We start from the raw sequence: 21,324 nt of genomic DNA on the forward strand, positions 1-21,324 counted from the left end.
ATGTCTGAAGGTCGCTAAAATCCCTGCTTATATGTAAACAGTTTTGATTCTAGCATGTTCACAGGCAGAGCAATGGCCATTAAATTGACTGACCGTCACATCACATGTGTAACAGCCCTATATAACTGCCATGGTGCATGACAGGGCCTGACAAATAGCCTATTAGTTTCTAACAGTTATTTTCAGAAATGCATTTTATTCAAGAATAAAAACTGAGATGGCACAATAGGTGTTCATCATAGTTTAAGATGGCCTCTATGACTCAATATAATAATACTTTTTTTATTTTTATAAATGTATTTCTATATATACTGTATATAAATGTATGTTTCTGGTAGAATGTCCCATATGACAAACTAAGTAGGCTACTTTCTTTCTGTAGAGGGACTCAAGAAATTCCCTCAAGAATTTGAAATGCCTTCATGCATGTTAACTTCAGGGCCACCGTACATGTACAATTTTTAGTCAGCCGTTAGAGGTCAGTAAAATTCTTTTAAAAAAATGTAAACTTCCTGTGAGAAAAAAAAAGAATGAACTTCAATCCAATGGTCTCAAGATAATGGTTGTTGTTGAGTAGGCTACATTTGGTTACAGTAACAGATCGCGCGCCACCCGTTTTCAAACTATTTTGTCGATACAGTTGATGATACAGTTGCAAGAGCAATATACTTTCTGTTTGCATTATTACTTTACTGGAAGATGTCTACAGTGAAACTCTCAGAGGGTACAATGACTGTGGACATTTGCGGTGGGACTCCGCTGTTCTACCGACAGGGTGAACCAGGAACGGGAGAGCCTCGCCTCTCTGTGCTCCTGTTGCATGGTATCCGCTTCTCCTCCGAGAACTGGCTCAATATCGGCACCCTTGAGACATTGGCAAAGGCTGGCTGTCGAGCTGTGGCTATTGATCTGCCAGGTAGTGTGTTTGTACCCTGTTGCAAAAATGGGAATCCCCAGAATTTCCTGTTTGCGAGGTTGTTGGCCTTTAGTGTTTAATTTAGGTATAGCCTAAAGAGGACTCGGCTCAAACTTGTAGCAACTAGAACTTTCTGGTACTGAGAGGAGGAAACAAGACAATATCTGGATTTTGACTTTATTAACGTTACTTTTAGAATTCTGTCAACACGGATACGCTTTTAAGTAATCTCCCACGAGAGAAGGTGAATTTATGAACATGCTTTCTGCGTACATACGCACACATAAGAGGAGATTATTGCCTTGCGTTTTCAAAACAGTGTAGACAAGACATTTGTCTAGATTTGAAATGTGTCATATAAACTAATGTTACTCTTACTGCACTCCACCCTAACAAAAAAATCATCATGTTAACATTGGCAGGGTCCTTTGTGTCTTCTCCATAGGCCTAGGGCAATCGAAGGCTGCAGTGGCCCCAGCAACTGTTGGGGAGGTGGCCCCAGGATCCTTCTTGAAGCAGGTGTGTGAGGGTCTTGGTCTGGGCCCAGTGGTGGTGGTGAGCCCCTCCCTCAGTGGCATGTACTCCCTGCCTTTCCTCTTCCAGCATGCCCCCCTGCTCAGGGCCTATGTGCCCATTGCACCTATCTGCACTGACAAGTTCAATGCCCAGCAGTATGCCAGTGTCCAGGTACGTGGGCTTATATTGTGGTATCTTTATGTTCATGGCATCCCTTGGGACCAAGGCTGTGTAACTCATATAGAAAAATAATCTGCTGTTGTTTTTGGTAGTATCAGGTATTCAATTCTGTTTGAAGGGGAAACTATGCAGAATTACTTTAACACACAAGCAAGTACCTTCACAAATTTAGTCCTAGAAAAGTTAAGCCAAAGGAATCACAGCCAACACGCTCTAGGTGAATGCAGTTAGTAGCCTTGCAAGTGTGGTATAATAATTTAAGCAAGTTTTTTCTTGTGTCAACAATAACCTGAATGGCTTGGTTGGAGCATCTAATTTCCAATACCTCTGCCCTCTGTCAGACACCCACTCTAATTGTCTATGGAGACCAAGACACTCAGCTTGGGGAATTGTCGATGAGCAACCTCAGACACTTGCCCAATCACAAAGTTGTAGTGATGAAAGGAGCTGGGCATCCCTGTTACCTTGACGACCCAGAGACATGGCACAAGGCTCTGCTGGACTTCCTGCAGACATTATGAAAGAGTAACTCAAACAGAAAGAGTCAGGATGAACAGAAAACCCTAATCAGGTAACATGGATGAATCTACACACAGAAAGTGGTCTTCATTTTGATTAATTTACTGTACAATAGAATTGGAAAGTGTATCTAATTAACACTATCATATGACTAAATTGCCAAATACCCAACTTCAGGAATTCCATTAGGCAAAATAGCATTGGAAAGTGTACTGTATCTGATTAACACTCTTATGACTAACTGACCAAATAACGTCAGAAAATCACATATTTTTTATATGCCGTACTGCATGCCCGTAAAATTGTGTGTGTGTGTATATATATATATATATTTATATATATATATATATATTTGTTTAAGTTGTCAAAGTGAAATAAAATACTATACAACATACTTTTAGACTTTAGCTGTATGTTTGGATACGTTGAGTGTTGTATTTCTATGTAATTACCAGTGTAATCATTGCTTCTGTTGTGATAAGACGTAAACACTAAGAAGTTATACTTTACATGCCACACGATACTAAAGAGCAATGCTCGCACTTTGCAGACTAGACTATGAATCCACTGCCATTTAAAAAGAGCTTCATGTTATGGAGGTCTTTAAGTGTGGTTTGTATTTTCTCAACATGTCCTGTGCATACATTAAATGACTCATAGGATGTTTGAAAAAGGACACTGCACACTGAGCTGAAGTGAAAAATATGAACATTATTTAATAACTGATTCTCTGTAATAAACAATTTGAAAATATTTTACAAGGAGTCACAGACACAATATTTTACAAATTTTGCCCTCATCTTTTTTCTTTTTTAAGTTTCTTCTGTACAAAATAATGGAGCGATGTGGATCTGTCGTAGGAGGCCACACACTGGTCAATGCACAAACAGAAAAAACTCCCACTGGATAGCAGACCTCAAACTCAGGATTATTATCAGATGTACTTTAGTCCTATATATATATATATAGTATGTTTATATTTGTTTTTTTGTCTCACAATGTTGAAATCTTATCTTTTATACCGATTTTTTTCTTTTACACATTTGTCAGACATGGTCACAGGGCACCAGACTAAGGACTACAGAATCACATACATACGTTGTGTTGCCCACAGAAATGCACCTACATAGACAAGGCAACAGGGTGGAGAGGGGCAGGCAAAAGTGTCGGGTGGGGGGGGGGTTTCAACCCCCCATTAATCTGACAATGAACAGACACTCTGCGCTCTCTCTTCCCCCTCCCCCCATAAGACCATTCCTGTCATTTAACTTGTCTTTTTTTTGGCAAAATTCAAAAAACAAAAACACAAAAAATGTTGGACCATGGAGCCCAAAAGAAATCTCTCCCTTTTGTGTTATTTTTTCCCCCTTAGAAGGACACGCACACAAAAATATGTGCACACATACACACACGCACACACAATTCCAGGCTCTCCTCTTCCTCCACCTAAATGTGTTCCACACCTTAAAGTGAACAAGTCAAAGCATTAAAATCCATGTCAGTCGGAGAATAAGGTAATGACTATGTACACCACTCCAGTTGTAAGGCCACCATAGAGTCTTCAGTCTTACTAGTAGAGGTCTTACTAAAGGGAGGATGTTCAAAGAGTCAAAGACAGAAAGTGAAGTGGGTATGGGGACATCAGAGATTATTGCACTCATGAACATCTAGTTGACATTTAGCTTTTCACTTGTGACTTGAACACCAAACAGCCTAATACATATGTATGGTGCTTCTTAGCCAGGGGAGCAGGTTGTTGGGTGCCACTGAGACAGCAGACATTGTCTACTGTTGTCAGGACTCTCCCCATTGATTATGAAAAGTAGATATGAAAGCCTAAGGAACAGTCACAGCCCCTGGCACATGGGAGATGAATCCTCATAGCCTCCCATCAATATATGCCAGGCATGAGAGGTAAGAATAGACTTGTTGCTAATGTGGATAGGTTCTTTTAACAGGACATGACCAGAGGTCATCAACGACAATGGTCCATGGTAACCTTGTGAGGGGTAATCCAATACATCACGAAAGAGATAAGGGGAATGAGGAAATACAGTTGGGTGGGAAGGAGAGAAAGGAAGAGATTGCAGGAGAGGACGAGTTTTAGAAAACACAGGGAGGCTTCCTACTGAGGTGGACTTAGAAACTGAGACATCAATATTGAAAACATTCTTTTTTTCACAGCTGTGATGATAGAATAATTTCTCCCAAACGATATGACTGGGTGTTCTTTATTATTATTATTATTATTTTTTTATTTTTTTTTAAAACAAGACCCTTGCCCCTTTCCAAATCCCAACCCACCCAGACATAAACACACACACACACACACACACACGTCATAGGAGACAAATGAATCTGCATGGATATAGGACAGCAAACACCACCCTCTTTCCCTACTGTTTTAATCACATTGAATTGACACAACAAAGACAACCACCTATCCACATGTTCACACGTCCGTCAGACGCTTCCTCACCAACACGCGCACGCACACACTCAGCCGCAGACACACGAAAGCACAAAAAATACAAATACACGTCACACATCCCTAGCAGAAAATGTCTACAGCAATTAGGTAGCTCTAAGAGAACACTGATGCTCCAAGGCTGATTAAGTTGAACTCCTTGAAAAAACAAAACAAAAGAGATGATGGGCCTTTTCTTCAGAAGGCCTGCGAATATGCTGCTGCTAGATAGCTACTGCATGATGAGAGAAGACCTCAAAACTCTATTAAGAGCTTGATGAGGATAGCACAACCGCCATTAAGTTGTTTCTGACGATGGCATCATCACTTTAGGCAAGGGCTAGTAGACATATTGTTGGCCTGTCGCTTCAGCTGAAGTCCCCATACTAAAGAGACTGTGGCTACGGCATCCTGTGACCAATGGCGCTATGGGAAAGGCCCTTCAAGGATAACAGGGAAAGTTACAGTCTGTTAACCCAAACAGGAGGGAGAGGTTGAGTCCCTCTTCTCTCCTTCTCAGACTGCTCTGCTATGGAATCTGTAAGGCGTGACGTGACTTTGACGTGACTTCAGAAGGGATATTAACGCCCCAGAGGCTCTCAGTGCGGCCTATGGAGGTGCTGTACCGCATTCCAGAAAAGTCCAAGCTGTTCAACACAAGTGCATAAAGGCACTACAAAAAGGAGTGATTCATGTTTTTTTAAAAGATGTCCAGAAATAATAATAATAAAAAAAATATAAAAACAAAACACTGATGGAAAAGAGCACATCTGAAAAAATGCCTTAACACATGCCCCTACTAAAGGACTTTTTGTTTTACTGTTTGAACTCTGTCAGAATAGCTCTTGTGAATACAAAGTGTATGAATAGCAGATATGCACTGGAACAAAACAGAACAAAACAAAATGTAACATTATGTTTAATAAAAGTCATTTTCAGATAACACAATTTTCCTCTGGCCTCACAGCCCCATGAGTGAAGGGAACCCTTTAGTGGGGAGTGGAGAAAGTGAGACGTCAGTTTGCCATGTTCTCCCCTCTCCCCCTCTGTCAAGGTCCCAACATAAGCTCACAGCACTATTAACACCCCCCCCCCCCCCCATACACACACACACACACACGCTCACATTTCCCCCTAAGACTGTTGTGTGATTCATTATCATCATTATCATCTGCCTGATGCAGTGTTCTCACAGCTGGAGGCTTGCTGCGCGGTGATGAGAATGGCAGGTACGTTGGAAAGGACATCTGCTTACACGCACGCGCGCACACACACACACACACACACACACACAAACACACACAATCTCAGCAGCGGTGGGAAATGAGAAAAGCGCAAGTGCCGTGTTTGTTTACTGTCGTCGTGGGCTGCGGCGGCGGCAGCGCAGGAGGAGCGTGAGGGAAATGTTATCAGCTGTGCCTCCTGTTCGCCACAGAGGAGCTGTCAGCGCTTCTCCCGAGGCCCACGAATGATGATCCTACACATCGCTGATTGTATCAAGCCAGAGGAATTTTGCATTGCAAAATAAAAATGTCTGCTTTAGCTATTTTTTTTTTTTATTGTTTTTTTTTTTTACTTTCCCAGCTGTCTATTCAACTCTCAGTATCCAAGTGAACTCGTCCCTGGAGGGGAGGAGGGGGAGTAGAGGGATGGCGAGTGGAGAGGTGTCTCCACGTCGTGCAAGGTCCCTGCTGGTTCTCACTCCTCCATAAGTCCAGGGGGGGTTCAGTGCTGGCTAAGTTGCCATCGCGATCCAAGATCCCAGACAGAGAAGAATGAGGCTGTATTCCTCAGATGCTTCAGATATGCCTTCAATTTATTTTTCTTGTATTTTCTGTTTTCCCTCCAATATGAGTCCTTCTATCATTTTTTTTTTTTTTTATCTCCATCTAATTTGGCTAGAAAAATAAGACCACACCACAAAAGTCTATCTCATTTTGGCAAGAAGTAGATACAGTGCATGAACAAACAAGATGTTTTTTTGTTTACACCTACACTCTTCTTTTATCCCATTAAGTATGGAGATGCGCTTAGAATACTCACACCAATATGTTTTTTGCTTTTCCTTCTGTTTTAAACACAAAACATCACATTTTTTAAGCTTCCTTTTTTTCAATGCATGTGGATGGCTGAGTGTTCCATAGCCCGTTTCATTTAAGATAGGCAAAAGCAGCAGAACACAGATGGCCCTCTGTGGCTCTGCAATGAATTCGCGGGATGAACTTTGACCTCTGTGGTCAAGAGTCATATGATCTAAAACACAGTGTTCCATTGGCGGCAGACATCCGTTTTCCATTGTCGTTCTCTTAGCTGGTCAGCGACTGAAAGTGTTCCTGTGTCAATTTTGTCCCCCTGCCGCTGGCTAACATCTTCCACTTCTTTCCACTGCTATATCAACATTTTACATAGAGAAACACTATAAGACGGCAACTCCCTCCATAGCTGAAGGGCGATTGGCTGGAGACCACGTAGCTCAGCGACTGTCACTAGGCAACAACCTGTGAAGCTAAGTGGGCGTAGCAGCAGCACAGAGATGGGCTTCCAATTAGGTCAACAGGAAGTCCCTTTATAATCTATGACTAGAGCGCAGAAGAGGAAAGGAGAGTAAAGAGAGAGACAAAAAAGAGTATAGGTGATGCAGGAGAGAAGGGACGAAGGAGAAGGAGGACAGGAGGAGGAAGAGAGGGAGGAAGAGTTAAAGAGATAGAGGCAGGGCCTGGGGAGTGGCCCATATACAAAGGAGGAAAAACTGGAGCGAGAGAAGAGTGCTTATGGAGGGGCTGAACGAGTGACCTCGGCCACAGTCTGACGAGTTCTCCTGCAACACACAAACACAAACACCAGCTTGTCACAGTGGGAATGTGTGTGTGTGACTTTGCCCAGAGTCAGCATTCAGTATGTTTCATTTCAATGTACAATCAGCAATTCTGGAGCTACAATGTTTGTTTTCCACCTAGAGAGCCAAGACTGTGTATGTACGCTGGAATTTTTGTTTTAGTACTTGCACTGCAACGGAGGGACCATCTTTAACAAATGCATTTAATTCTTCCTAATGTACATTTTTAGTGTATACTGCTACTATTTGTGTGTGTGCATCTATGAGAGAGTTGTGACCCCATGATCAGAAGTATCACTTAAGTATTTGGGACATACCGCCATGTTGTAGTCGTAACAGCTGTTGGGGCCTTTTCGATACCGTGCTGTAGCAAGGACATTACATGGATCCTCTTCTTTGACTGGGGGCAGGGAGGTTAAGGAACCCTACATGACATGCCAGTATGTTTATGTTACATTTTAACTAAAAGGAGTTGATTCCCAGAAGAACATACTAATTAAACCACATGCATCTGCTAGAGATTACGATTGCAAAGGTGCAGAACATTTCCAATACATTTCCAGAAACTTTCCTCAAATTCTCAGAGTTTTGCAACCCTATTGGAGATGCAAGGTCCTTGCCTCATCTACCCCTATGCACAAAGAAAACAAAAGCAAGCTACTCAAAGCTCTGATAGCACACAGGACTCATGAGCCCTTAAACATGTCAACTTTCAGAACAGTTTAGCTTTTCTGTAATGTATTTATAGTATGCAGTAAGAGAATCAGTGCCATGACAGGGTTTTTGCCGGTATCCCACTCTGCAATAAAATCAATACGGTTAGACAATCCTTGCACCATTATGTGAGAGTTGTTGTGAAGTTCTGGGGAGTGTACTGCTGTCAAAAGGATACAGTCGACTTCCACTTGAGAGAGCTTTTCAATCTCGCATGAGCTGCAAGGCATGACTTCGGCCACCACAAACAGCAGGTTGGTGTTCTCTATCCGTTTAGCATGAAACAGCCTAGACACAGACATTCCCTCCATTCATATTTCTGTTGTACTGAATGTTATCAGTGTGGGAAGTTTGAATGTTTGTCTATCATGCATTGTTAACCTAATCACGTGTTTGTGCTGTGTGTGTATGTGTGTGTGTGTGTGTGTGTGTGTGTTCTATTAGTGGTGGGGGTGGAGTGTGTGTGTGTGTGTGCAGATATTACTGATTAATAACTGTACCGGGAGCAGTTGCCGCAGTCCTGTAGGGTGTTGTAAGAGCTGGTGACATTGGTGAAGTAGAACTGAGTCTGGATCTTGACACAGCTGGTTTCTCTGAACTCCATCCCATCCGCATCCACCAAATCTGTGATGTATACACGGTCACACACACACAAACACACACACACACACACAACATACACACAAACACACACACACTTGAAGACATCTTACTTATGACCTAAAACGATGAATGTGTCAGAGAGCGAACAGAAGATAACAGTAGAGAAACCACAAATGACCAAATACTGTATATTTGCTAATTCTGTTACAGTGGACATTAACACAAATATGAACAGAGGATTTCTAACAGAGAAAAGCACATTTCTCTATGCATTTTCGGTGTCTCACACCTTCCTCCACCTTCAATCTCACCAACAACAGAGAGAGGTGTGGATGTGGAGTGTGTGGAGTCCCTTTGGTTTAGTGGGAGAGCAGGAGATGCCAGAGAGAGTAAAGCAGAGCAGACAGGGCCTCAGCTGAACACGCTCACCTGTCACAAACCAGCTGCGGTAGGCCACACCATACAGCATCTGCTGCAGCACAGACCTGCCAAGACACACACACACACACACCACAGAGACACAGCAGAGGCGTCAGATACACACACATCACACATGCACCGATGCACGCACACAGACACACACCCACACACACAATCCATCACACATCAGAAGCTGGACCCTGAGAGTGTACTGTAACACTGCAAAAGTGTGTCAGTCAGCACTCTGACATGGGCTCCACACTCAAAAGCCCTCCAGTTGCCAGAGCGCCACTAACTCTGAACACCTGCTGACCTGTCTATACAGGGTGATCAGGTTGGGATAGCTAAGGCATGGGGTTGCATGTCAAAGAAAACTCAAGGGATTTGAACATTGAAACATACTAAAATGCGTGGTAAGTGTAGTAGTATTTTATATGGTATTTTAGTATAGTATTTTAGAACATTTTATCATCATATTGTATATTGTATACATTGTGTGGCTCAAAGTACAGATTTTGCCTTCTCCCTACAAATGCCCTAGATGATCTATTAATGCCTCATCCTAAATCATATCATCTTTACATTCATTTTTTTTACTTTAAATGATTTACATAAAATTACAATGACATTTCTACCAATACCTGTCAGTACAACATGTAGATAGAAAATGCATCAATTTGATACCAGCCATCCAAAAGTAATTTTCATTACAGAAATGATGTGTGTATAAATTAATACTGGAAGCTAAAAGGAAGGTAATCAGCTTGCTTACTTGAGTCTAGAAAGGTATCGTATGTTGAGTAGAAAAATATGCTAAATGAATTGGTGATGCATGGACACTAGTAAATGGATGTTCTCTCATACAAACATATTACAATGTTAATGAGAAAAAAATAATTCAGACACTTTAAATGATGCCGGTCGGAACATTTGGATGATTTGGTCTGTGCTCAATTTGCATTCGTCCTCTATGACTATTTACATCAGATGTTACAAACTACAATATAAACACACACACTGTAGTGTTCCCCTCTTGTAATATTCACATTCTCTTGGGACTCAATAATATTCTTGATTGCCTCTTGAGTCATTTTTATAAAACCTAATAAAACGTGAATAAAAGCAAACAATTATTTTATGGCTTTATTCATTATGGATCACTCACAAGAAGTCACCCCCTAAGTGTCATCAGTATATGGACGTAAATTTGGATCTTTATACAGCTAAGCTGCTCTACATTTAGCATTCGGTATTTGTGCGGTTTAGGTCTTTCAATGCTTAGACATAGAGCTGACTAAGTCATTGAAGGAAGAACAAGAAAAGATGGCATGATAAAAGGAGTCGGCAGTCGGGGTCTCACCACGCTGCTGCAGATGTCCACCAGGCCAAGTTGAGGAAATCAGCGATGGTTGGCTAAACAAAGAGAAAGCATCAGGTTTGATAAAGCCAGCAGACAGGAATGGCAAAGTCACTGGTGCGGAGAACTGGCTTCCTAACTGTCATTACCCGCCTTGCTAATCCCACACAAAGCCTGGTGCTAAATTTGTCTAAATTTAATAATTTGTATAAATTTGTACTGTATATTTCAGCTGTCACCAATTTCCAATTTGCCCCATACCAGAGCTGTCGCCAATTTCTCACTTTTCTAAAAGAAAAAAAACATAGAACTTTTTAAAGACATGTCTTTATGTCTATGATGAAATGAATGGAAAGGACTAGAGGACAGTAGTGTTATGGTGTTATTAGTGTTACGGATGACATAAGTGTTGACTTTACATGACGTAAAATTCTAAACTGTATTTGTAAAAAATCTTATTTTGCCATCAACTCCTACCGCTTCTTAGGTTATTTGTGATGAAAAGTTTAACTCTCTGTCAGTGCAGAGGCTAATATCAATAGCCCGAAGGTGAAACTATTTGTTAAATCTGAAAATATCAGTTGGAATCTGAAATACAAACAGTTTTATTTCTACAAATCTCTCCAGGATGCAGTGCAAGGTGCAAGGTAACACTGACACCATTATGCTGCAGAGCTCTGTCGTAGCTCACCACAAACACCCCTCGAGGGGCGGCCCCTGTGTTGCTGTTTTGCACCGGGGCGCACACAGACTGGTAGTCATAGGACTGCTTGCGGTTGTAGAAGGAGTTGTTGTACAAGGCGTGCATCAGGTAGGCGTCAACGTCACTGAAAAACATACCAATCTGTAGGGCCAGAACAGAGGAGTCATGAGCAGCTTTGACCACGGCAACCACACTTTGACCACACTCTTTGACATGAACACAGTCTGGAGGTCCACCAAAGCCATTACTAATACGGTCAGAGTAGCTGTCGCTGACACTAAAGGACTTTTCAAGTGTTGGATTTCTCACCTTATTCCAGTGGTCTCTCTGATTGGACATGACCAGAAATCCACCATCATCAATCAGGTAGCATAGGAGGTCCTGCAAGCAAAACAAGAGTGCCATAGCATGAGGCATACAGCAGAGGTCAGCTGAGCATTGAGTACATTTTCAGTGGCCTACGTTATGCTATGGTTATGGTATATGGCAGACTCATTTGTCCAAAGCGACTAACTGAACACTATATTAAGTAATAGATATAAAATAATAACAACAATATCAATATATTAACAATTATTAATTAAATATTAACAATGATGTCATTTATATTATGTCTTACTTCACTGTTAGCCTCACAGTCCATTTCACAGCCGTTCGATCCACACTAGCAGGAACAGAAGCCCCACAGTGTAACTCACAACCATTTGATTGAGTCATTCAAGTCATCAAGTATAGCAAATGAAACACAAGCAGGTTTTTCCGTTATAACAGACTATGAAGTGGGGGGACACAGTTACTACATATTTATGTGTGTGCGTGTGTGTGTGCGTGTGTGTGTGTGTAGTGTGATAGATGCATGTCTAAAGTAGTGAGTCATACCGAGGGGAAGCTCGGGGGGTTTCCTGTGTGGTTGGTAGCGAGCATCTTAAACTTGTCAGTCCAGGCTTCGAGGTCCATCTTAACGCCCAACACTAGACCATTCCACCACAGCACACCACAGGGTAGGACAATGAGAGAAACAAGGCAGGACAAATGTAGATGCTGAAACATTTTCCCCTTTTCATTAGACAAATGTCTGGTATTCCAGTTCCCAGTAAGATCTGATGTGAAATGACCCATGACTGCCCTAGGTTGCCAAACTCCACACAGCTCTGAGTGTTCAATTAAGTCAGGGACTTAATGCTATTGCAGAGATGAAACCCCCAGTAGAACAGCTGATGATATCTTTCCATCCCCGATGGCAACACATCTGAGTTTGAGACCTGATTTAGAGCTGGTGGGGTGTGTGTATCTGTGTGTGTGTGTGTGTGTGTGTGTGTGTGTGTGTGTGTGTGTGTGTGTGTGTGTGTGTATATGTGTGTGTGCTGTACTGCCGTCACAGCTGGTGGAGCTCTCATCTCTCTATTGCAAAGCCTCAGAGCACAGAGAGTAAGAGAGAGAGTAAGAGAGAGAGAGAGAGAGAGAGAGAGAGAGAGAGAGAGAGAGAGAGAGAGAGAGAGAGAAACTCCAGCTGAGTGACTCACCTGCGGGCTTGATGGTCCTGGAGTCCACAGAGAGCTCCAGCGCTGTGCTGACCAGGATGCCGATGGTGTCGTTCTCTGGGTCCAAGAACTCGTCGTTGGCTGCAGGGCGGGAGAGCTACATGTATTACATTCCAAACAAACCACTCCTGCATGACCACTACAAATCCACAGAGAACAAGACTCACTTACAACATATGATCATATATCATTTAATACTTAATGTAAAATCCTTTAGATGTCAAATATGTACACCTCACATACAAAGTATTGAGTCTGTCATTGCACTGTACTGCTAAACCTTCCATTCCATCATTTTATTTTATTATTAAATAACTAAAAAGCATACATATCCAGATCATGTATACTCTGTATTTTTTTCTCTCAACAAATGCCCCAGCATGTGTACCTCTGTCTTACGAGCAGCCGCAGGCTACCCCTTACCTCCCCAAACACACATGGAGCCACCAACTGGTTCATTTCAGCAGACAGGAGTGGGCTGCCACAGGGGGCTCCGATGCTGGCCAAGGGCCATGCTGTTCCCCCTGTTTTATCCACGACGTGCTCTGGTGCCCTGGCCATGCAGCAGATGCTGCTCTTACAGCGACAGGTACAATAACCCCCATTTGGCTTCGCAGAACCTTTTCCACATGTACACAGCCAGGTGGTTTCAGCTGTCTACCACTCCGCCGTAGTACATGCAGTACAAGAATACTATAACAATGGGTAGGTGTTACCATACAATTGTCTGATTGGTTGAAAAATGTTCTAAGGCTTAGAATCTAAGCATCCTGTTTGTTTGTTCTGTGAAACACCTTCCTCTGTGAAGTTCTGCACCAGCAGTGATGAAAAAGATTCTGTGTTTTGTCTGTATATCTGGATGCAGCTGAGTGAGTTTGAAGCACCTGACAATATAAGGTGCACATAAGGACACAAAGGCACCACTGTGCTCTCACTGTGACCAAAACATTACATTAACATTGTGTTCATTGTTATTTTCTATGTCATGCGTGGCAAGAATAGTGGCCCACTGCGCCGAGCAAAGGGCAGCTCAAGCGGCAGCTCGCCGCTCAGCTAACCCTCAGGCACGCCGCAGTCAAAGGTCAACAATGCCGGACTTTGACCGCGTCGCGCGGTGGCGACTATTATTTTGCGCTGGACCCAGCGGCAGTGCAGCACAAACCACTTCCTCTCTGAGAGCTCCATTAGTCTGCTGAGAGAGTGTGGAATAACGAGGGATGCACATCAGTGAGGCTGAGTCTGGGAGCCCCTCCACTTGAGACCTCACTTGAGCACTCACCTGTGCGGTAAGGAGCTCGGAAGATGTAGCCCTTGTTGTCCAGGCTGCGGCGGTAGTAGCTGGCGTTGAAAGGCTCTGGGTCCTCCTCCCAGGTTTCAGCAGCTCTGAGATGGAGGGACAGATGGACAGATGGACGGATGGATGGATGGATGGATAGATTTATACAGTGAGAGAAAACAAAGAATGTGAGAGAAGGAGAACGATGACAAGATGGAAAATAAAATCCAGTTTTTAGGCACTAAATAGCACCAGCATTTTCATTTTCTCAGTCAAATTTCAGAGAGTTGAAAGAGAGGTTGCTATGCTATATACTTATATATATCCCTACTTAATGACTCTGAACTAGACCTAAGGGGTTTCCTAGTCTATTCCTGCATTCAGACTGTCCACTAAGGAAACCAATCTGCCAGTGCAATGTATCAAAGCTTACAGTGAGGTAGCTCTAGTTCAACACATACTGTACAGTATAACAGTGTGCATGTTACTGTTACTCACTTATTGGGAAAGACTCGTGTGATCCCTCCATCTGTGGCTGCAAAGACTGCTAGGAAGCCATATCTACCAAAACAAAGACAGAGTGTTACCATGCACACACAGAAACAGAATCTGACACACACACACACACACACACACACAGAGATATGTGTGTAGAACTTACGTCTTTAGATCTTTATTTTTCCACACTTTCTCCACAAGCTGGCGAATGATTCCTGTGTCCAGTATTAGGTTGTGGAGAAGGAAATTATCACCTGTAAGCGAATACCAAGTCAGTTATGTCATGGCCCCACGACAACTTGATTTTCTCAGTGGTACAAACACAACTAAACTGGTTTTTGGTTCTAAACTGGTTAAGAAATTGGTTCTAAAATTGCTTGAATGCTTGAAAATGTAATCTGAAAACATACATTGTTTGGAGTCTGGAGTGACTTTCTCCATCAGGGCAATAAAGTTGAGAAGGAATTCTGTGTTGTTGCTAGAAAGCTCCAAGTCTTTGCAGTATTCCCTGAGGAGAATTCGTGTGGTTTTTAATACATGGATAATCCTCAATGCAAGGAGTTAGACACACAAAACAAGATCACACACACATCACAAAAGACACTTGATATACATACATGCACATTTCACCTGTTCACTCAGTTGCATAGCCTATGCATGTTTTTTCCTCTCTCATGCTCTCTCTCTCTCTCACTCACACTCTCTCGCTCCCAACCCATCGGCATGCACGCGCACAAGCGCACACACACACACTTCCACATCACCTCCACACTTCTTCACAGACATGTTTTGTGACAGGTTTTGCTTTAACCTTTAAACATCCAACACTGTACGTGCATGAATGTTTGCAGGCCACATGCAAACATGCTTGAGGTCATAGATGGAAAATGTTCAATGAAAAAATGGATGAATGGAAACAGTAGAAGAGGGAGGATTGGGTAGAGGTCACACATTAAACATATACAGAATTAAAAGAACAACTCTTTGGTAAAGATACAAAACAATAAACAATACACACAAGTGTACCAATCCACTCCCCACTGTATATGATGTACACATCCAGCTGACAGACATCATCACCATAGATCGGGAGACAGAACACACAACATATGAATGCAGACACAGACACACACCCAAATACACAGACCGCACAGACCAACACCCACCCACCCACTTACACCCACACAAACATGTCTCCAATGTGTGTACAGTATGTGTGTGTGTGTGTGTATGTGTGTGCGCGTGCACACATGTGTGTTTTGCATGCTTGTGTGCGTGTGTGTGTGTGTGTGTGTGTGTGTGCGCATCTGTGCAAGAGTGTGTATGTGTGTATGAGTCAGGAGGGGACTGATTGGCTACACTACAAGTGTGCAGGGATTGGAGTGGGCCAGAGGGGAAAAATGGACTGAAGACAACAGCAAGTGAACAAAACAAAAGAAAAACAAAACAAACAAACAAACAAAACACACACACACACCAAGAGACCAGCACAGAACAACACCATATGGGGCGGTAAGAGGAGGAGGAGGAGGAGGTGGAGGCAAGCTTTCACACACAGAGCACAGCTACCTGGGAGCAATGAACACATGGCCCTCCGACTCAAAACTGTTGGGCAGCAGAGACTCAAAATCTGCAACAGAAAGGGGGAAAATTATCCGGGAAGAGCGGTGCGCGTGGAGCGGAACGGAACGGGGGGTTCTGGGAGAACAGCGGTGGCTCTTCAGGGAGTGCAGGGGGACGCAACAGGGACGGTTACCATAGCAACACGGAGGAGTCAATGGGGGAGAACACTAGCGTTAGCCAGTATGGTGCTCGGGTGGACTTTGTCTTTCTTTCAGGTCAATTTCAGATAAATGTTTTTTCCATCTCCATTTTGGAAGACAAATTGGATTCAGCAGTATTGTCTAATTTGGAAATTTTGTTGTTTTGCTCCATCACTGTCGGAGAACTGACTTCTGCCACATTTCACAGTGAGCCGGAAGCGAGTTTTCAGACCTTCTCAGTCACAAACAGTGTGCGGTTTCCCATACTTTTCCACAAGCGGGCATCAACATGGCCAACTGTTGCAGGGGAGGTGGGTGGCGCAGGGGTCCTGATGAAGCTGATCACCCCTCAGGTAGGCAGAGGACAGCTGGCTCCAGCAGACACGCAATCAGGGGAAGTGCATTGCATTGTGAAGGGCATAGTCAGGGGCAACTCTGAAGGTCTCTACATCATCACAGAAATGACCCCATAATAGTATCAAATAGAAGAGGACGCAAAAATCAGCATCTAAGGATTCAAAATTCTCGTCAATGGTGGAAAAACTGAATGTAAAGACACACATGAGAATTAAACACCTGCATCATTCCTTGAACTTTTAAGATGGTGCCCAGGTAGTGTTCCGCCCACAATGCCTTGCACTTCCGGGTCAGAATTTAGAGGAAATGGGAGGGCTACAGCCCTGGCTGCCAGAGGGGTGATGGCGGGTATCAAGCCGATGGAGACACGTGGCACAGGAGGACGACATGTGAGCTGGCCGCCACAATGCGCACCAATCTCAGACAACAGGAGGGGACCGGAGACAGAGCCCTGAGGAACTGCTTAGTCAACTAGCTTCTATAGCCTCGGCTAACATGAATGGCTGGGCTTGCATGCATCTAAGGTTCTAACCATTCTGCTCATCTTGTCTAGACTTATCCAAGTTCAAGGTATTTGACTTGTACAACAAGATCAATAGTAACCGGTTAGCTTCTACAGTCATTGATAACATGACTCACTTCGGCTAGCAATCATCTAGCAACTCAGTTGACATGACTGGGGTGACTAGGTTGTATCTGATCAACTCCTTTTTTTGTGCCAGCATGGCAAACAGAGTATCTGCTATCACTAAGAGAAAGCTTTAATTCTATCATTTCATTGTCCTGTCAATAATGCTTCATCTTGTGTGCATTAATGAGTAAGGGAATGGAATTGCATTTATGATGCTGAAATAACTGCTAACTAAACAAAAGCTCTTCATGCAGAAGCAGATTAAGTTTGGGTAATAGTCAGAGCCTAAACTGGAACAATCTTTGAGCACACTAAATCATATCCTGAGATTATCACTCTAATATAGCAGTAGTTTATTCTCTCTCCATTTTACACATTCTGTCTGCTTTCTGAAATTGGTTATCTCTAAGGAATAAACACCACATCGCCTGGAGAAGCATAATCCCCCCCCCACCGAGGATTAGATGACAACTTTGAGTACTTGCGCTAACACAGGACAGTTTCAGCAACCTGGATTGTGGGCTTTGACAGCCCGATTAAAGAAGCCTGAGAATTAGCCTACTTGTAGAGAGGAGAAGGACATTTTTGAATAGAGGGAGAGGGGGAGAGAGGAAGGACAGACAGAAAGACAGACAGAAAGAGAGAGAGAGAGAGAGAGAGAGAGCCATTCGGACAGAGACTACTATAAAATGGGAGGGGAGTATGAAGGTTAAGTTGTCAAGGACAAAGCTTTCTTTCTTTATTTATTTAAAACACAGACGGCAAAGCTCTTAATATCCTCTGGGAGACAGTAGAGAGGCCCGAGAGAGGGACTGAAACACCAGACAGGCTGGGACTGAGGACAGGAGGTAAGATAGAGTGAGAGATAGAGAGAGAGAGAGAGAGAGAGAGAGAGAGAGAGAGAGGCAACTTGCTGTAACGTGATCCAGTGTGTGTGTGAGAGAGACATAGATAGAAGTAGAGCGAGGCAGTTAGTGTGAAATATAGAAGTGTGGGCCGCAGCGAGAGCAGGAGGGTGGGTGAGTGGCTGGACAGGAGGAGAGGACAGGAGAGAACAGGAGAGGAGAGGAGAGGAGAGGAGGACCAGAGGAGGCAAGCAGGCTGGGACAGGTGAGGGTGTGGAGGGGAGGAGGGACCTCAGGACAAGAGCAGGGGTGGGGGGTGGGGTGAGGGGGTCAGGGAGATGGACCAATATGGAGTATACTTGCCCTTGCTGTCTGACACTGGCACTGTGAGGATCCATCAGAGAAGGAGCAAGAAAAGAAACAAGGAAGGGCAGGTGGGATAGGGAGGGGGGGTCACAGACAATATTTTATTCAATTGACTGTTTGAATAAAAATATTGTTTTCTCAGAACAGAACAAAACGAAACAAAGAAAGAAACACAAACAAGACAGAAAAGATACTTGATCCAGTCAAAATGGAAATGAAAACAGAAAGCTGATATGAACTGAAAGAGAAGTGAAGAACATGAGAGAATCAGTTAAAAGAAGGGAAAGCAAATCAACTGAATGAGATCCAACAAAAGTGAAGAGAGAGATCTCTTTAATGAAGACATGTGATGAGCGGCACGCTCAAAACAAAACAAACGCACAGGAAGAGAGGCAAACACGTGGTTCAGAATGACAGAGGAACACCCTGGTCTGGAAGAGATAGAGAGAGAGAGAGAGAGAGAGAGAGAGAGAGAGAGATAAAGATGGTAGAGAAGTAATAGAGAGGAGAAAGAGAGATTCTCTCATTCCAGACCAAATAAACATAGTGTCTATGAAGGACAGTACTCTAGACACGAGCACTGTCTGAAGCTCGGATTTTCTGAATGATTCCAAAGCTGGTCACATTGAACACAACACATATACACACACACACACACACACACACACACAGGAATAAAACAATATTTAACAAAAGTTCAAAAGGGACAAAACCTTTAACAAAACAAATCAAAACAGTTTCAAGTGAATCAAACTGGTGAAAAGCATGCCTGTTTTCACTCTTTATTGAAACACAAAACTGCTTCAGAATCATTGCATGGTTTCAAGAAGAAAAGGCGAGAGCATTTTAAAGAAAAATAATAGCAGACGATCACCATTATTTTCACCTCCGTTTTCTTCGGTCAAACAAACAAACAAACAAATAAATAAACAAATAGGAACAAAAAAACACCGCTTTCACCTTTCTGTCCTTTTTCTCAAGGGATTTTCTTCCACCGAAAAGACGGGAAGAAAAATCACCATAGTTACGGCACATGATGGAAACAAGAGGAGGGGAGAGAGGGAGTTTGTGTATGTCTGCAGCGAGATACTTGCACTCCAGTTATGTCCTGTCACTGGAACCACCAACATGGACAGATAGAGCAAGACAGAGAGATAGAGAGATAAAAAGGAACTGACACAGAAAGAAAAAAAGAAAGATTGGGAAATAAACCGAAAGAGAGAGAGAGAAACAGAGAGAGGAACAGAGCGATCGTGGGCCAGCTCCAGGCTCCAAGCTGGAGCTTCATTTGCAAAATGGCCTTGGATGAAGGGTGGGAAAGTTCTTGTGCGGAAAGAGGGGATCCGGAACACCTTTTGGGAGGATAAAAAGAGAGAGAAAAGGTTTGTGCAGAGGGAGGGGGTGGGTGGCGGTACTCACACTGGACCTGAAGGATCTGGTCACTCAGGTTGGCCCGGATGTGGCTCTCGCTGTAGGTGGGCAGAACCAACCCCAGACTGCAGGGAGGAAGAGGAGGAAGAGCTTAAAGGAATTATCCGGAGTAAAATGCACTTTAGATCGATTTCCGGATGATTGGGGGTACATACGTTGAGTTGACATCAAAATTATGTCATTCGGATGTGTTTTGAGAAAGTTTGATTGTACCGTTTTCAGTCACAACTCGTAGCCTGGAAGTGAGCGGGGCATTTCAATATACATTATGCCAGTATACATATGTACCCCCAATCATCCGGAAATCGATCTGAAGTGCATTTTACTCCGGATAATTCCTTTAATGAGGTTAGCTGGTGTGGTGTTGTCAGGTAATCACAATGAGGACTGCATGGGTATAAATCTGACCCTACCTCAGGGAGGAGTAGTGTTGATGTCCACTAAAACATACTTTTCTCTCACACACACATGCACACACACCTGTAATCTGTTCCATCCACAGGGGTCCAGATGTAAGTTCTCATGGCTTCATCAATGTACCGCTACATGGAGAGATGAGGGCTCTGATTATGATATATCTACAGTTCCATCTCAACACACACCCACACCCACCCCCATCATGGAGAGATGAGGGCTCTGATTATGATATATCCACAGTTGCATTTCAACACACACCCACACCCACCCCCACCCCCACACACAAGGTCTTCCTCTTCTTCTCACAAGGTCCCTCAAGAAGGGTCAAAAAAGAGCCTATTGACTTGGAGGTGGGGTAGGGGGTGGGTTGATATTTCACATCTATCATCAGACACTACCTTAAAGGACTGCATGCCATTTCACAGTTCATCCAGTGAAGTTTAATATACCAGCAGTTTGTGTATCACTGTAATGTACTTATGCGACTATGTGAGAACAGCTGATGTGATTGGTGTTGCAATCCAATGCATATAACTAGGTGAAAATGTAAGCAGAATGTAAGTGTGATTCTTAGTGGAAGAAGACGCTATCAAAAGTGATGTGAGCTCTCTTCTGGGGATGGGAGTGGGACTGCTCGCTGAAAAAGGAGCTGACGTACCTCATCTATCGACTTAATCAGCGTCTTTATCTTCTTCTTCCCAGGCCGACCATCAATCATCAGGCGACGGATCTGCGGGGTGGGGGGAAAGAGAGACGGAGAGAGAGAGATGGAGAGAGAAACAGAGAGACGGAGAGAAAAAGAGAGACAGAGAGAAACAGATATATGGAGAGAAACAGAGACAAAGAAAAACAAAGAGAGATGGAGAGAAAAAAAGAAGAGAGATGGAGAGAGAAAAAGTGAGAAAAGAGACCAGGAAAAAAAGAATGACTCAAAAGAAGACACACAGAGAGAGGCAAAGGAGGGAGAT

At 43.3% G+C, this 21,324-nt stretch overlaps 2 protein-coding genes across 3 annotated transcripts in view; one reads left to right on the top strand and one right to left on the bottom strand.

The window, feature by feature from the left end:
• The first annotated feature begins 526 nt into the window (after window positions 1-526).
• abhd14b (abhydrolase domain containing 14B) lies at window positions 527-2,525 on the top strand. The gene is made up of 3 exons (XM_076268268.1): window positions 527-916; window positions 1,362-1,603; window positions 1,954-2,525. The coding sequence occupies exons 1-3, from the start codon at window positions 700-702 to the stop codon at window positions 2,131-2,133; spliced, it is 639 nt and encodes a 212-aa protein (XP_076124383.1). The 5' UTR covers window positions 527-699; the 3' UTR covers window positions 2,134-2,525.
• Window positions 2,526-5,733: 3,208 nt separating this feature from the next.
• cacna2d2a (calcium channel, voltage-dependent, alpha 2/delta subunit 2a) overlaps window positions 5,734-21,324 on the bottom strand; it is a 210,424-nt gene continuing 194,833 nt past the window's right edge. For both annotated transcript variants that reach the window (XM_076267984.1, XM_076267983.1), the window contains 20 exons: window positions 21,015-21,086; window positions 20,420-20,481; window positions 19,928-20,004; window positions 18,506-18,526; window positions 16,116-16,176; window positions 14,957-15,054; window positions 14,710-14,800; window positions 14,547-14,609; window positions 14,052-14,155; window positions 12,755-12,853; window positions 12,111-12,202; window positions 11,851-11,895; window positions 11,541-11,612; window positions 11,220-11,372; window positions 10,532-10,584; window positions 9,181-9,236; window positions 8,649-8,772; window positions 8,327-8,436; window positions 7,752-7,834; window positions 5,734-7,416 (listed from right to left, as the gene is read on the bottom strand). In XM_076267984.1, the coding sequence (XP_076124099.1) occupies window positions 7,294-7,416; window positions 7,752-7,834; window positions 8,327-8,436; window positions 8,649-8,772; window positions 9,181-9,236; window positions 10,532-10,584; window positions 11,220-11,372; window positions 11,541-11,612; window positions 11,851-11,895; window positions 12,111-12,202; window positions 12,755-12,853; window positions 14,052-14,155; window positions 14,547-14,609; window positions 14,710-14,800; window positions 14,957-15,054; window positions 16,116-16,176; window positions 18,506-18,526; window positions 19,928-20,004; window positions 20,420-20,481; window positions 21,015-21,086 (1,659 nt within the window). In that variant the 3' untranslated portion in view covers window positions 5,734-7,293. The remainder of the gene's footprint in view (window positions 7,417-7,751; window positions 7,835-8,326; window positions 8,437-8,648; window positions 8,773-9,180; window positions 9,237-10,531; window positions 10,585-11,219; window positions 11,373-11,540; window positions 11,613-11,850; window positions 11,896-12,110; window positions 12,203-12,754; window positions 12,854-14,051; window positions 14,156-14,546; window positions 14,610-14,709; window positions 14,801-14,956; window positions 15,055-16,115; window positions 16,177-18,505; window positions 18,527-19,927; window positions 20,005-20,419; window positions 20,482-21,014; window positions 21,087-21,324) is intronic.

The sequence above is a fragment of the Alosa pseudoharengus genome, unplaced genomic scaffold (genome assembly GCF_046254945.1).
Source record: "Alosa pseudoharengus isolate Yale_2024_CS ecotype anadromous, Long Island Sound unplaced genomic scaffold, YU_APseudo_1.1 YU_APseudo_1.1_scf_5, whole genome shotgun sequence".
Lineage (NCBI taxonomy): Eukaryota > Metazoa > Chordata > Actinopteri > Clupeiformes > Clupeidae > Alosa > Alosa pseudoharengus.